This window comes from Vombatus ursinus, unplaced genomic scaffold (assembly GCF_900497805.2).
Source record: "Vombatus ursinus unplaced genomic scaffold, bare-nosed wombat genome assembly UNPS02010284.1, whole genome shotgun sequence".
Classification (NCBI taxonomy): Eukaryota; Metazoa; Chordata; class Mammalia; order Diprotodontia; family Vombatidae; genus Vombatus; species Vombatus ursinus.
Window position 1 is genome coordinate 4,044,322 of NW_020950062.1, and position 14,215 is coordinate 4,058,536.

Genomic DNA, 14,215 nt, shown 5'->3' on the forward strand with positions numbered 1-14,215 from the left:
AGGCATACACAGGATGGGTCTTACAGTTGCCTAGGGAAAATGAAAAGTGACTTGACCTGCGTATGAATACAAGCATGTATTAGAGGAAGGAACTGAACTGATATTTTCCTAAATCCAAACTCTATACTCTATCCACCCACCCATCTCACATTTACACATGCACGCACACAACATACATAAAACACACATAAACACAGCAGTCACACATACAGAACATCATTATCATTTCAAAAGCATTCTGAATTTTAAAAAGGGAAATTTCCTGGGCTAATATTTCAACTATGAAGAAGCAATATAATTTAATTATATAGTTTTAAGCCATCAAGACCAAAAATAACTAAATTTTAGGACATATATTAAAAATGATGACAATAGCTTCAAACAAATTTAACAAGAAAAGACAGCAGTCAACTACTATCTAGTTGAAAGAAGATCAAATACATGACTCACCTCTGGCAATATATTCCTATCCTTTGATTTTACTGTCTCCTTGGTAAACAAAGAGGTACTTAAATAAGATGTGTTATGAATTTTCGGTGAGATTCCTCGTAGACTAAATTCTGGAAACCTAACTTCAGATCCAAACTGAAAAAGAAAAAAACAAACATTCAGGCCTCACTTATGGATGTTATAAATTAGGTATCAAAGGTCAAGATTCAGGTGTGTCTTGTATATAGTAGGCATTTAATATTAAATTGAATTGTTAGAATATGTAAGTATAAGATGTGAAATTTACAATTGCACGTAAATGCAGTTTTATAATTCTAGTCAATTCCAAACATTTATTAAGCACTACATGCAAAGGATTTTTACAAAGTAAAATGGACTTCTAGAACATATTCTGGAAAGTTGACTATTCTTAAGTGGTTTACTATAAAATATGCAAATTTACCACAAAAGATGCTCCTGCCATATCATCTGCAAACAAGTAGGTTCAGATGATGATAAGAAATATAATTTCAGGTCATTAACTTTTTCTGTTAATCCACATAGATCCAACATATTCATTAGGATATGGACAAATTAGTCCTGCTAGAGAAGACAGGAGGAGATGAAGTGTGGAAGGTCTGAGGAGAGAAGAGGAGAGTGCTGAGAGGCCAAGCCCTCTACAAGTTCCCTTGATCCATCCCCTCCTGTCTTCTCTAACAGATTGCAACCTTAATCGTCCTATGATCCTCCCTCTCCCTTTCTCTGTCTATCCCTCACGTCTTCCTTCAAACATAATCAAGCCTCCAGTATCCTTAAAAAAACCTTCAATAGAATCTCTTTATTGCCCTATACCTTTTCTTCCCTTTTTCAACCCAATAGCTAGAAAATCTGCCAATACCAGATTCCATTAAATGTTAAATTCACTCAAATGGATTATAAAGTATTTTTGATGTAAAAATATTTTTAAAACCTAAAATAATATCAGTCTACTTTATTTCTGAAAAAGAAAAGAAAGAGAATAGTCTTCTGTCATAACACTATCTTTGAGAATGAAGATGAATGCTATGCAATTATTTTGGTGAAGCCTGGTTCTGAAAAAAGAGATGAGAACATGTGACTCCTTCCCTTCTTTGAAGAGGTGGGGGACTACAGGTGTGGAACATTGCATATATGCAGACTCAATTGGTGTACTGGCAGGTTTGCTGAACTGCTTTTTGTTCTTTTTTAAAATATTTGTTGCAAGAATGATTCATTGATTGTGGGAACAGAAATGTAGCAATGAAGATGACAGAAAAACAAAGAGATACATACATGTAAAAAAGCATTTTTAAACCAACTATCTTTGAAGAACCATGCCAAATAGTATTATTATAGGTAATATAGTTTGAAGATAAGGTTCTCTTGGTATTTCAAATAATATAACACTTTGGATAGGCTCTAAGATGGACTTACTTTATATAACATACTATTTTAAGGAGTTAAGACTACAAGAAAACTCCAGTTTATCATGAACATTTTAATAAAGTTGAATTCCAGTAACATAGACAAGAATCACATAGGATGAGGAACAGATACATTAAAATTTGTACCTTTGGAAGGGTCAAAATTAATGAGGTCATACCCACCAATAAAAAATTTTTTTTTATAAATAAATGCAATAAAAGTGAAAATCTAGAATTAAAAATTCAGACAATTGCCATTTACCTTTCTCTCCCATATCTGAATCTTCCCCCTCCATAATTCTTTGGAGTCAATTACATTTTTTATATCATCTAAGGCCACAATATCAGCTGAAAGATACGCTGCAATTTTCTGGCAACTTCTATAAGAACAAAGAAAATTAATGGATCTGAATGTTTCTACTAGTATTTCAATAATGAGAAAAGAGTAGAGGCAGACTCTAAAAGTCAGAATCACAAAGAATAACAAGCTCTTCCAATATCACTCACCCACAGAACCCTAGTACCAACACATACTAGTCCATCCTTAAAAAAACCTCACTTGCGGTGCAGCTAGGTGACGCAGTGGATACAGCACCAGCCCTGAAGTCAGGACGACCTGAGTTCAAATCTGGCCTCAGCCCAAACACTTGACACTTACTAGCTGTGTGACCCTGGGCAAGTCACTTAACCCCAACTGCCTAAAAACAAACAAACAAAAAAAAAAAACCTCACTTGCACCTTCCATCTCCTCAAGTGATTGTTCTACACAGCTCCCAAATTCCTACTAGAAAAAAAACCACCTATACTCCTTGGTTCCACTTCCTCACCACTCACTCCCAGTTATCATAGTCTACCTAATCTTCTCTTCAATTAAAATATCCCCAGTTCCTTCAACCAATACTCAGATGGCAAGATGTGAAGGCCCTTGACCATCCTGGTTGCCCTCTTCTGAATGTCCTCTAGTTTACCAGTGTCATTTCCAAAATGTGACATCCAGAATTGAACACAGAAGCCCAAATACAGTCTGATCAATGCAGAGGACAATGGTACTATAACTTCCCTTATCTTATCCAGGAAGCCTTTGTTAATACAGTCCAAGGTCCCATTAGCTTTTTGGCTTCAACATCATACAGCTGCAACTTAACTCAATTTGCAGTACACTAAAATTGCCTTATCTTTTTTCAAATGAACTACTGTCTCACTAACAATCTCATCATGTATTTTACTAACAATTCTATCATGTACTTAAAAAGTTTCAGAAAACCCAATGCAAAACTTTAGATTTATGGCCATGAAATTTTATCCAATCAGATTTAGCTTTATGCTCTGGTCTACTGACATCCTGACTGTTATCCTTTATATAAGCAATCCCGCCTAGCTTTGTGTTAATGACAAATTTGATCTATACCTTTGTCTAGCTTACTAATAAAAAGTGATCCACTAATGACTATTCTCTGGGTTAGGCCATTTAACCAGTTCTAAATCCACCTCACCAAACTATCACTTAGACTACATCTCTCCATATTATGCACAAGAACAATATGAGACTTTGTCAATTATCATAATAATAATAACAATAATAAAAGCTTGCATTTAAAGTGCTTTAAGGTTTGCAAAGCACTGCACAACTATCATCTAATTTGATCCTTATGACTTCAGGAGGTTGATGTTAAAATCTGGGCAAACATATCTGTATCATTTCCCTGATACACAAATTTAGTAACTGTGTCAAAAGAGGAAATGTCTGACTTGTCTGGCCTGATCTGTTCTTGATGAAGTTGTGATAGGTCTTTGTAATCACCATCTCCTTTTCCCGACGTTCAATAATCATATCCCTTTAATGACACATTATTGAATTTTGCCAGCAATCAAAGTTAAGCTCACTGGCCTATATTTTGCAGAGTATCCTACAACTTGCAGAATCAAGAACTGTAAATTCAAATGACAACAGTCATATCCATGTATCAGTTATCCCTGCTATTAACTCATCATTCTAGCCTTCTTTCAAACTCAAAATGTGTTCTAAGATACACTCATGATTCAGAGAATTTTTTTATTTTCATCAATATGAAACAAAGTAACACAATAATAATTGTTTTTAAAACTTAAACTTACAATTTCATTAATTTAGAGATTTTCTAATATGGATACTTCCTCCAACAATGCAGATTAACAACTTTTCTGTAAATTATAGTCTTAAAAAGTGACAGGAAAACTGAAATAAAGTGACTTATCCATGACTAGGTAGCTAGTATGTGTCAGAGGGAGAACCTGTAAACCATCTGGAGTCATTTTAAAACAACCAAAATTTCAAAACTGTCTAAACAGAACTTACCCCTTAAAATTATTTGCAGCTATAGTAATTTTTGCTGAATGCCATTCCCTCAAGTGTTTCAATGCACCAATAACAGGTAAACAGTCTTTCAATTTCGAAGAATCTTGTTCAAAGGGTTGTAGTATTATATCTATCATTGCTCTACCTAGAAAGGAAAAAGACATCTTATATAAAGTATTTTGAAACATTAAAACTTAAATTAACTAAAACAGCATCCTAATAATTTGATGTTACTGGTGAGAAAACTTCAGTTCTTAATGGTTCAAAATAAACTTAAAGATTTCAAGGGTCTTAAGCATAAAATATTTAAATTATATCCTTGATCTTGAAAACTTAGGTTTTAGAAAGGCAGGACAATCAAAAACATCTGACTAGTGCTACATTAAGAACAAATGGGTGCAAATTTCTTTATATTTTCCTTTTTTCTTAATGCTAAAATCAAAAGGAATCTCAAATTATTATAAAAGCTTACATATAATTCTATATTCCAATCTAGACCCACCCATCCCCCCCACACACACACATGCACCCCCACAGCTTGCAACAAAGGGCAAAGTTGGATAATACAAGACAGTTTACAGAGGCCAAGAAAAAATGAAATAGAATTAAATAGTCTTTTGAGAAAAGTTCATAACTTGCCAATACTACAGTTTGAATTTTGCTATTTATTCATAAACTTGTTCAATAAAGTTAATTAAATGAACTTTATGAATCTATTATTTTATATATTTTGTCAAGACAATTTTAAAATATCTCTATCCACACAGGCCTCAATTTCTCACCTTCAACAATTAAAATTTGGTAAAGAACTTCCAAAACAGCACTGCACATTTAGTGTTTTCCAAGTTATGTTGATTTTTATGGATGCCAGGTACTATCCATTGTAATATGTCAGAAGGCATAATTCAGAGAAGAATATATTAGCATTACTCTACAATAGCCCCACTTAAATTGAAAAAGAGATCAAAACAGGTACTCAGTACTCAACACTCTTTTATGTCTAATCTCATTTTTATCTAGTTACATGAAAAGAATTCGCACTTTTTAATTGACAAATTCCGTCAACTGGTGGTACAAGTTTTATACAATGTAGTTACTGTGAGGTCAAAATTCATTATCAAGGCTAAAGGTGGCTCATCATCACCTCAGGATGAAGTCTGAATTTAACAACTATTCACAGAAATTATAAAGCTCAAATGCAATTCACTAGAACTCAAACATCAAAAATGAAAAATTACCAGGAGCAGGGAGCTTGTCCGATAACTGATGCAAATTTTCTGCAGCTTCTTCAAATAGACTAGAATTTAAAAATTAAGTTAGGAAAAATATAAACACACATAAGAGCTTCAATAGAAAGGGATTTGGCTTAGATCTAATGATAAATTTTCTGACTGTGAAGGTAAATCATTGTCATGGTTTATTTAGTAAGGCTAATGTAGCATTTTTTTCCCTGAAGCCCTAAAAAGGGGAATGCTTATCAATCACAGATGGTTAAGTAATATAGCCCTGTCTGAAAAATATAATAACCTCCTAAGAGTCTTTCTAAAATTTACTCTTTTAATTAAGTTCTGCTTATAATGAATGCTATAACAGATGAAAATATCTTAAACCATCTGTTATGAAATCCTTATTTATTGAATTTGACTTTCTAAAGATTAGTTTTCTTTGAATCAATTAACAGGCTCCCTCTTATGGAGGTAATTATACATGTCTTTCTTTTTACTTCTATATAATCTCTATTTTTCTACTAACATTAGAAGATGAAGAAAAAGAAAACATCCAACAAAACAACCTCTAAATTACTATTGACACATTAAAGAACAGGGAATTTTAAAAGTTTATACATTTATGTCAAAATGTTCATCTAGTTTGAATAATATGAAATGTTACAGAGGTAAAAACACTAGTCAGAATCACTGAAAGGGAAATTATTAGTTGGGCTTATTACTGGGTAAAATTAGATATTCTATCATACTTTTCAATATCTACAAGTGAAAGAAAAATCAAAGCAACTATGTATTTCAATTTCAAAGAAGGAGAATTAAGAATGAGGTTTTGTTTCACATACCAGTCACTACAAAATGGGCAAGAGATGACTTAAAAACAATATAGAGGAAGGCTCAAGAAATCTCAGGTGTCAAGTCACTGTGGTGCCTAATGAGGTGATAGTAGCACTTAATATTTCTGGCACTATCTACATAAGTGTGAATAACATTATATATAAATATATATACATATGTAAAATTCTCTATGTAAAATTATTCTATTTGTTTATGTTAGAATTTTATTATCATAATAACTTGAAAAGCAGTTTAAAGTAGTGAAAAGAATGATTTAGTGTGAGAAGTAGAAGTAGAGTAGAGGGGGTAGGAGTGGGAGGGGGTCCTCATTGGCTATCATCATGCATACCCAGCATGGACTTCCTTCTCTAAGAGAATTCAAGGACAGGGGAGAAGGGCCAGAAGTCATCAAGGCTTCCATGATACTATACACAGCTTAGTAAGCACACTGGCCAGATGTGTTCAATAACATCTTCAAGCCTTTCCAGAAGATTCTTTAAAATCCTTATATGGACCATTACCATTCTGGTATCTAATAAAAGGTGAATACTAATGCCCAACAGAAATAGATGGTATGATTTATTTTTAATCTTATAAGCTAAAAAACATTCATCTTGCTCTGAGATAGGAAACAATTCATTGAGGCACCTCATAGAGAGTTTGTCTACTTTAAGTGTCACGTCCATTAAAATCACTTAAATTTGTACCAAGTCTATTCAGAGGATCACAGATTCAGAGCTGGAAGTGATCTCAGGAGTTATCTATTCATAACTTTACAGATGAAGACATTTTCCCATGCCACCAAAGTTGTAGAGTATCACTGTTAAATCATTCTCTGACTCTGTATTTTAACAGTTTTAAAAGCATGTACACATACTCAGTCAGGGACAATGATTCCCTGCTATTACTATCTTCTTCCTCCAAACAACGAACAGCATTCAGACATTCTTCAATATCTGTTTGCAGAGTATCCTCACTTTCCTCTTTTTGTGTATCAAAATGTATTTCTTCCCAATCAGAGCTACAAAACTAAAAAAAAAAAAAGCTTACATTAATAAATGCAACACCTATTAAGCAAAATATTCAGACAACTGAAGTGCTTTTTCCATTTGAATTACCTGATAAAATCCACATATTGCTTGAACTGCAAAGAACCATTTCTTGGGACCTGGAACACCAACTACTGAACAGGCTTAAAAATAAAACACTCATTTGTAACAACATTATATCTTTATAATTTGCAACAAATTTAAGTCAACAAATATGAAGTGTCTATTATAAATTATAAATTGAGTCAGTCAATAAGTACTTATTAAGTACCTAGTGTGTATATGCCAAATATTGTGCTAAAAGCAGAAACAAAAGATAGTCCCTGCCTTCAAGGAGATCACAATCTAATGAAAGAGACAACAAGCAAACAACTACATACAAATAAGCTACATACAAGATAAATACATGATAATTAACTAAGGGAAGGAACTATAATTAAGAAGAATTGGGGAAAGCTTCCTATAGAAGGTAGAATTTCAGTTAGAACTTAAAGGAAGCCAGGGAGGTCAGCAGTCTAAGCAGAGGAGAGAAGAGCATTCCAGGTCTGGGGGAGAGCCAGAGAGAATGCCCAGAGCTGAGATATGGAGAGTCTTGTTCGTTGAACAGTCAAGAGGTCAGTATCATTGGGCCAAAGGGTACAAAAAGGTGATATAAATTCTAAGAAGACTAGAAAGGTAAGGGGTTATCAAGGGCTTTGAACACCAAACAGAGGACTTTATAATTGATCCTAGAGGTGGTAAGAGAGCCACTTAAGTTTACTGAAGGGGGGAGCAGAAAGATGACATGGTCACACTTTAGGGCCTGAATGGAGAATGGATGGGAGAGACCCACCAGCAGCTATTGCAGCAATCCAGGCAAGAGGTGATGAGGGCCTGCAACACAATGGTGGCGGAAAGCTAGAATAGTAAACAACTATGTGAAACATAATCTTTGTTATGATCTTGGACAAGTCATTTTCCTTCTTAGTGCCTTAGTTTCTTCATTTTTATAATGATGTAGTTGGAGTGGAATCTCTAAGGTCCCTTCCAGCTCAAAAATTCCATGCTTCTACATACAGAAATAGCTTAAGATGAAGCTGGGAAGGTGGGTCACAGTTCTGAATATAAGAGGGAGTCTAGAGTTTATGCAATTAGACCTTTAATTAGACCTTTAAATTAGACCTTTAAAATATACAGTATAAAACTATCAATTAAGTTAAAATAAAAAAAGCAAAACCAAATTTATTCATTCACAATGTGTATTTGTTTCAAATTATCATAATACATTAACTTGGAACTAAATGGTAATGTGGAGATTAAAACTGTCCAACCTACAATAAAAGAGACTGAGGCAGAGCTCTGAGCCAATGGCACTTTATTAAAAGGTCTATGGTCCCCTTGAATGAAGTGGACCTCAGATCTTTCTCACGATCTGAGATGCCCCCTCCTTCTAGGGCCCTATTTTTTATAAAGTTTGATACCAAATTTATTACCTAGACATTCTATTGCAACTATACAAAAAAATATATATATATAGTTATATACAACTATACAGAATCCCATTGGTTTACATATAACACAAAAGCTAAAATAAGCAAAAATGATATGTCAGCAGAGTCACAGGTTAGGTGAAACAAAGAATATCTCCACTAACTAGGTCCTGGTCACAAGATACATGGGCTCATATTGGACAAGAAAGAGAGGTCTGGAAGTACAAAAATAAATTGGGGGACTTTCCAAAGCATCAAGGTATCTCACCCATGCTGGGTTTGGACATGGAATTTGAGCAAAACGGGATGGAGATACCTTTGTCAGCATTCTTGTGGCTGTGCAAGTGAGCCTCATAACTTGATAAACAAGTAGTGAACATTACATTAAAGTTTGAGGCCCACTATAAGAACCTGTCTTTCCCTATATGATTTATGTAATATATCAAATTGATTGAAATAGAATAGGGGTCCAAATGAATTATTTCTCACAATAACTGGTAGTTTTAGCAGAATGGTGAGACCAGAAACCAAATTACAAGAGAAAAAGTAGATGGTAAGTAAATGGAGACAATAAGACACTGAGAAAGCATCTCTACTACTACGCCCAATAAAGCCAATACCCTTATCACTGCCACATTTCCCTTTTCATCTAGACCAGGCCTGAACAACATTTGGCCCTTCAAAGGATTTCAGGCAGCCCTCGAAAAACACAGAGGATGTAACTACGGCTCAGGTCATCCTCAGGCCCTAAGTTTGTTCTCAGACAGAGCTAATAGGGCTCACTGGCCCTTTAAGAAGTGATTAAGAGGCCTAATACCCTTGGGCAGGCCTGTACAACACACCACCAACAGGCTGTTTCGGTGGGCCGTATGTCGTAGAGACCTGATCTAGACCTTTGGAAGACATAGGGAAAAATCACATAAAATGAACAAGAGGGGCTAACTGTGTCCTGCCAATCATGGTCTTTGAAGGCAAGAGGTGTGCCTTATCTTATAATCCCCACTGCATCTAGTACAATTCTCTGCACATAGCAGTTATCAAACAAATATTTGTTGAATGAATTCCTACAGCCAGTGACTTATTATAGTATGGGGATTTCTTCTCTCCTTACCAGGGAAGGTACTATCTTCTGCATTCATTGAGGCACTAATGCTTCTTTTCACATAATGATAAACATTTGCCGCTGTTAATCCTGCAACAAAGAATGAACACTAACTTAATAAGACTCAGTTATGTGACTTTGGTGCCAAATACAATAGGCCTCAGATATTTTCAGATCACAGAAAGAAAAAATTCCTCAAAGCCAGCCACGTAAAACACAGTAAAGGAAGATTTTCTATTGACTTCAGCTCAGATCAGCTGACATCCACCACTACCTTCCAAATATAACTACAAAATGAAATATCCTAAGAACATAGGAATTAACATAATAGGGAAGACTAAAAATGATTCACAGTTAAGCACTTTACCATTTTTAAAGCCCTTCACAATTCCATTAAGATAGGCAGAGCAAGCATAGTAATTCCCTTTTTACTTAGGAAGAAATGAGTTCATACAGGTTAAGTTTCTTGCACACCAGTCAATATGACTTTAAAAGTTAGAGCGCAGACTAGAATCCAGGTCTTCTAATTTCAAGTACAATGTTCTTTCCATTTTCCAGTAGAACATAAGTTTCTTGACATCAGAATGCACGTGGTACTGGGGGATGTGGTTTATGTACCCTCGGTGCCTAGCATGGTGCTTAGCATACAGAAGATGCTTAGTAAATGCTTATTAAATGAAGACACCATAATGCCTTGACCTAGTAATTAATATAGTAACAGCTAGTATATATAGTGCTTAAGGATTGCAAAGCATTTTACAAATATTATCTCACTTGATTCTCAAAACAACTTTGGGAGATATGCTCTATTATTGTTTCAGTTTTATAGATAAGGGACTTGAAGCAGGCAAAGGTTAAGTGATTTGTCCAGGGTCACGTGGCTAATTAAGCTGGATCTGAACTCAGGTCTTCCTGACTCAAAGTCCAGTGGTCTATCTATGGCACCACCTAGCTACCTGGCAGACACAAAAAGATGAGGAGGGAGCTGACATAACAGTTCAGAGACTTACACCCTGTGTTATCCTAGATAAGACACTCTACCTCACAAGGCTTCAGTTTCTTATCTTATGAAAATCTGCAGATGTTTGACATTCTAGGATAAGATTACCTCAAATAAAGAATCCCCTGAAATTGCCATATGTATTCAAATTTGCAGTATTCAAATTTTAACTATGTAAAATATGGCAATTAGTTCTAGCCCAATGTAAATATGCAGTGGAAATTAGAATAATTTGATCTCTTTAGGGGGTTAATTATTAGCACTAATTGAGACACAGCTGTAAAAGGAAAAAAAAAAGACACTGCCACAAAGGAGCTCAGTTTAGGGGAGACAACACATCAATAACCAGAGATATTCTAGATATATTCAGAGGATATCTTAGAAAGGGAGGCCCTAGAAACCCAAGAAACCCTGAGAAAGCCACTTTAACTCTTGGTCTCCGTTTCCTCATCCATTAAAAAAAAAATTAGTAGGGGGAAGGTCAGGCAGGTTTGCCTAGATAGTTCTTAAATCTTATATTGTGTCTCAAGGACTCCTTTGGCAATCTGGTGAAGCCTATGGACACCTCAGAATGATGTTTTTAAATAAATGAAGAGAGGACCAGCTAGATGGTGCAGTGGCTAGAGCACTGGCCCTGAGGTTCAACAGGATCTGAGTTCAAATCTGGCCTCAGATACATAACACTTTAGCTGTGTGATTTGGGGCAAGTCACTTAACCCCAATTGCCTCACACAAAAAAGAAAAAGAAAAAGAAAAAATAGATTAGGAGATAAATAAATGAAGAGGTTAAACTTCAGTCAGAGGTCAGTAAAAAAAAAACACACACACACAAATTTTCCCTCCCCTCAATCCAAAATCACAAACCTCTTGTCATCTGTCCACAAGGAAGTCCAAGGTTTAAGAACCCCTGACCGAGATTATCTCTAAAACCTCTATCCCAACCCAATGACTGACTGAATGACTTAATTTACAGGAGTGAGTGGCAAATGGCTTACCCTATGTCTGACTCTTTAGATGTTGGGGATGGGACTCTAGTTCAGGCTGAAAATATAAAATGTTTCAAAAAAACAATTTACAGCTCCACCAGTTTTGTGTACTAGTATACCTGTTTTCCCACTGCTCCTCCAGCATTTGTCATTTTCTTCTTCTGTCATCGTTGTCAGTTTGATATGTACTAAGTGGAACCTCAAATTTGCTTCTATTTGCATTTCTCAAGTATTAGGGATTTACAGAATTTTTTCATATGGTTGTTGATTGCGTGAATTTCTCCTTTTTGAAAACTACCTGTTCACATCTTTTGACCTTTTATCTACTGGAAAATGCCTCTTAAATCTTATAAATTTGAGCCAGTTACGTATATATTTTAAATCTTACATATCTGCATCAATTCTTTATTTGGATATAAAATCTTTATCAGAGAAATTCATTGTAAATTGTTTTTCCCAGCTGCCTGTTTCCCTTCAAACTTTCACTACATTAGACTTGTTTGAGCAAAAATTTTTTTTTAATCTTATGTCATCAAAATTGTCCAAGTTATCTCGTGAGAAAGATATTTGCAATGGGAGTCTATAAGGGGATCACAACAAGCCTGGATGCTCAGAAATTCAGATCAGAACCACGCATTTAGAGCTTGAAGGGACTTAAGGTGAGCCCCTCCCCTCCGCTCCCAATTCGCGAATTTCCCGGCCAAAGTAAAAGGCGCCACTCGGACCCTGAATCAGTGACATCCCCGCCCAAGCCGCTGGTTACCCGGAGAAAACTCAGAGCCGTCCGAGGCTGAATAAGCGGGCCGATCCCCCGGGTCTCGGCCGGCTGCCTCCGTCCGCCTCTTTGCCCAGGTCAACAGCAGCAGGTATCGGTCCATGGCCTCCAACACAAATAGACGCGGCCGGAGCTCACGCAGCTCAGCCCATCCGAATGCCCCGCGCTTCCGTGACGCACTTCCGTTTCTTGTCTGGCTCCCCTCCCCTCCCCCACGTAACTGTGCTTCCAGGGCCCGGCTGCCTAGCTACCCGGCAGCGGAAGTAGTGCTCCGGGAGGAGGAGTAAGAGGAGGGGAGCGGCGTTGTGTCTCTAAAGAGTTCCGTCATCATTTGAGCGTGCCTGGGTCCTCTTTTCGGGCCCAGGAACAGCAAAGGGCAAGTGACTTGTCGTGCGGCGGGGAACTCTTCTTTGGCGTGGCGAGTTTCCTGCCGAGCATGAGCAGGAGTGGGACCCGGCCTTGATCCCGGAGCCGGCAGCACGGGCAGGTTTCGGAGGGTGCGCAATGTCGAGTTTCTCGAGAGCGCAACAGGTAATACTGAGGGCGCGCGGCGGGGGGAGGGGAGGGTGAGGGTCCTAGACCTCCGAGGTCGGGAAGGTCTCTTGTCCCCAGTTGCCCGTGTGCAATTCTGTCCCCTTCCTGACTGATCCCAGAGAAGCCAAACGGCGCGATGGGAGGAGCGGCGGACCTGGATTCGAATTCTGCCTCTGTTGCTGAATGTCTTTATAACCTTGTGCTGAACCGTAGCTTAATCTCCCTGGACCTCAGTTTCCTCATCTGTAAGATCCCTTCCAGTTCCAGATCTGGGACCAGCAGACCTTAGGCAACTCCCTGCCCTTCGCCTTGAGACTGAGGTTCTGCATCTGTCAAAAGAGGGAAGAATGGCCAAATTCAGGGGTTCTTAACCTTTTTTTGTGTCGTGGACCACCTTGGGCAGTCTGGTGAAGTCTATGGCCCTTTCTCAGAATGATGTTTTTAAATGCATACGGTATAATACACATGATTACAAAGGTAATCTATTATATTGAAATACATTTTTAAAATGTGGTGGTGTTTTTTTAAAAGTCCATGATCCCCGGGTTAAGAAACACTGGAATAGGCGGTTTGTGTAAATGCTTTTACAGCTCTAAATATTTCTGGTTCTTCTTCCTTTCCTTCTCCGGGCTCTTCAGCGCTCTCTTTCTAAACAGAAAATTGGGCTCCTGGTTACAGATCTCATGTGAGGTTAATCTTTTGAAAAGATCTTTCCGCCTGAAATGAGGCTGGAGAAGTGAAATTGCCTTTTTTGTACTATCCCTAGCGGGTCATTAGTATGTTACGTTTATCTTGCTTTTTCAGTTAAAGTATTTTTCTCCCAAAACTCTGAAATGATGATAACTCAAATTTCCATCCCTATTCTTATATTCTATTATGAGTGTTATTGTCAGAGAAGTTATGTGCTTGTCCCTGAGTCATGTGAAGTTATATGACTTGTCCAAAGATATGCAAATAAAGATTGGCAGAGCCAGGACACAAATCTAAGTCTTCTGACTCCAAATCTAGTATTTCTTCCACTAATAGCTTATCTT

The 14,215-nt window shown here is 36.9% G+C and overlaps 2 protein-coding genes across 4 annotated transcripts in view; one reads left to right on the top strand and one right to left on the bottom strand.

Annotated features, from left to right (window-relative positions):
- Positions 1–12,795, bottom strand: part of MTBP (MDM2 binding protein) — an 83,084-nt gene extending 70,289 nt beyond the window's left edge. For all 3 annotated transcript variants that reach the window (XM_027854072.1, XM_027854071.1, XM_027854070.1), the window contains exons 1-8: positions 12,636–12,795; positions 9,896–9,976; positions 7,385–7,458; positions 7,144–7,295; positions 5,445–5,503; positions 4,207–4,351; positions 2,134–2,251; positions 451–585 (exon numbers count right to left, since the gene is read on the bottom strand). In XM_027854072.1, the coding sequence (XP_027709873.1) occupies positions 451–585; positions 2,134–2,251; positions 4,207–4,351; positions 5,445–5,503; positions 7,144–7,295; positions 7,385–7,458; positions 9,896–9,976; positions 12,636–12,750 (879 nt within the window). In that variant the 5' untranslated portion in view covers positions 12,751–12,795. The remainder of the gene's footprint in view (positions 1–450; positions 586–2,133; positions 2,252–4,206; positions 4,352–5,444; positions 5,504–7,143; positions 7,296–7,384; positions 7,459–9,895; positions 9,977–12,635) is intronic.
- A 119-nt stretch (positions 12,796–12,914) lies between these two features.
- Positions 12,915–14,215, top strand: part of MRPL13 (mitochondrial ribosomal protein L13) — a 40,780-nt gene continuing 39,479 nt past the window's right edge. Inside the window, exon 1 of the mRNA XM_027854073.1 lies at positions 12,915–13,178. Within this exon, the coding sequence (XP_027709874.1) occupies positions 13,152–13,178 (27 nt within the window). The 5' untranslated portion in view covers positions 12,915–13,151. The remainder of the gene's footprint in view (positions 13,179–14,215) is intronic.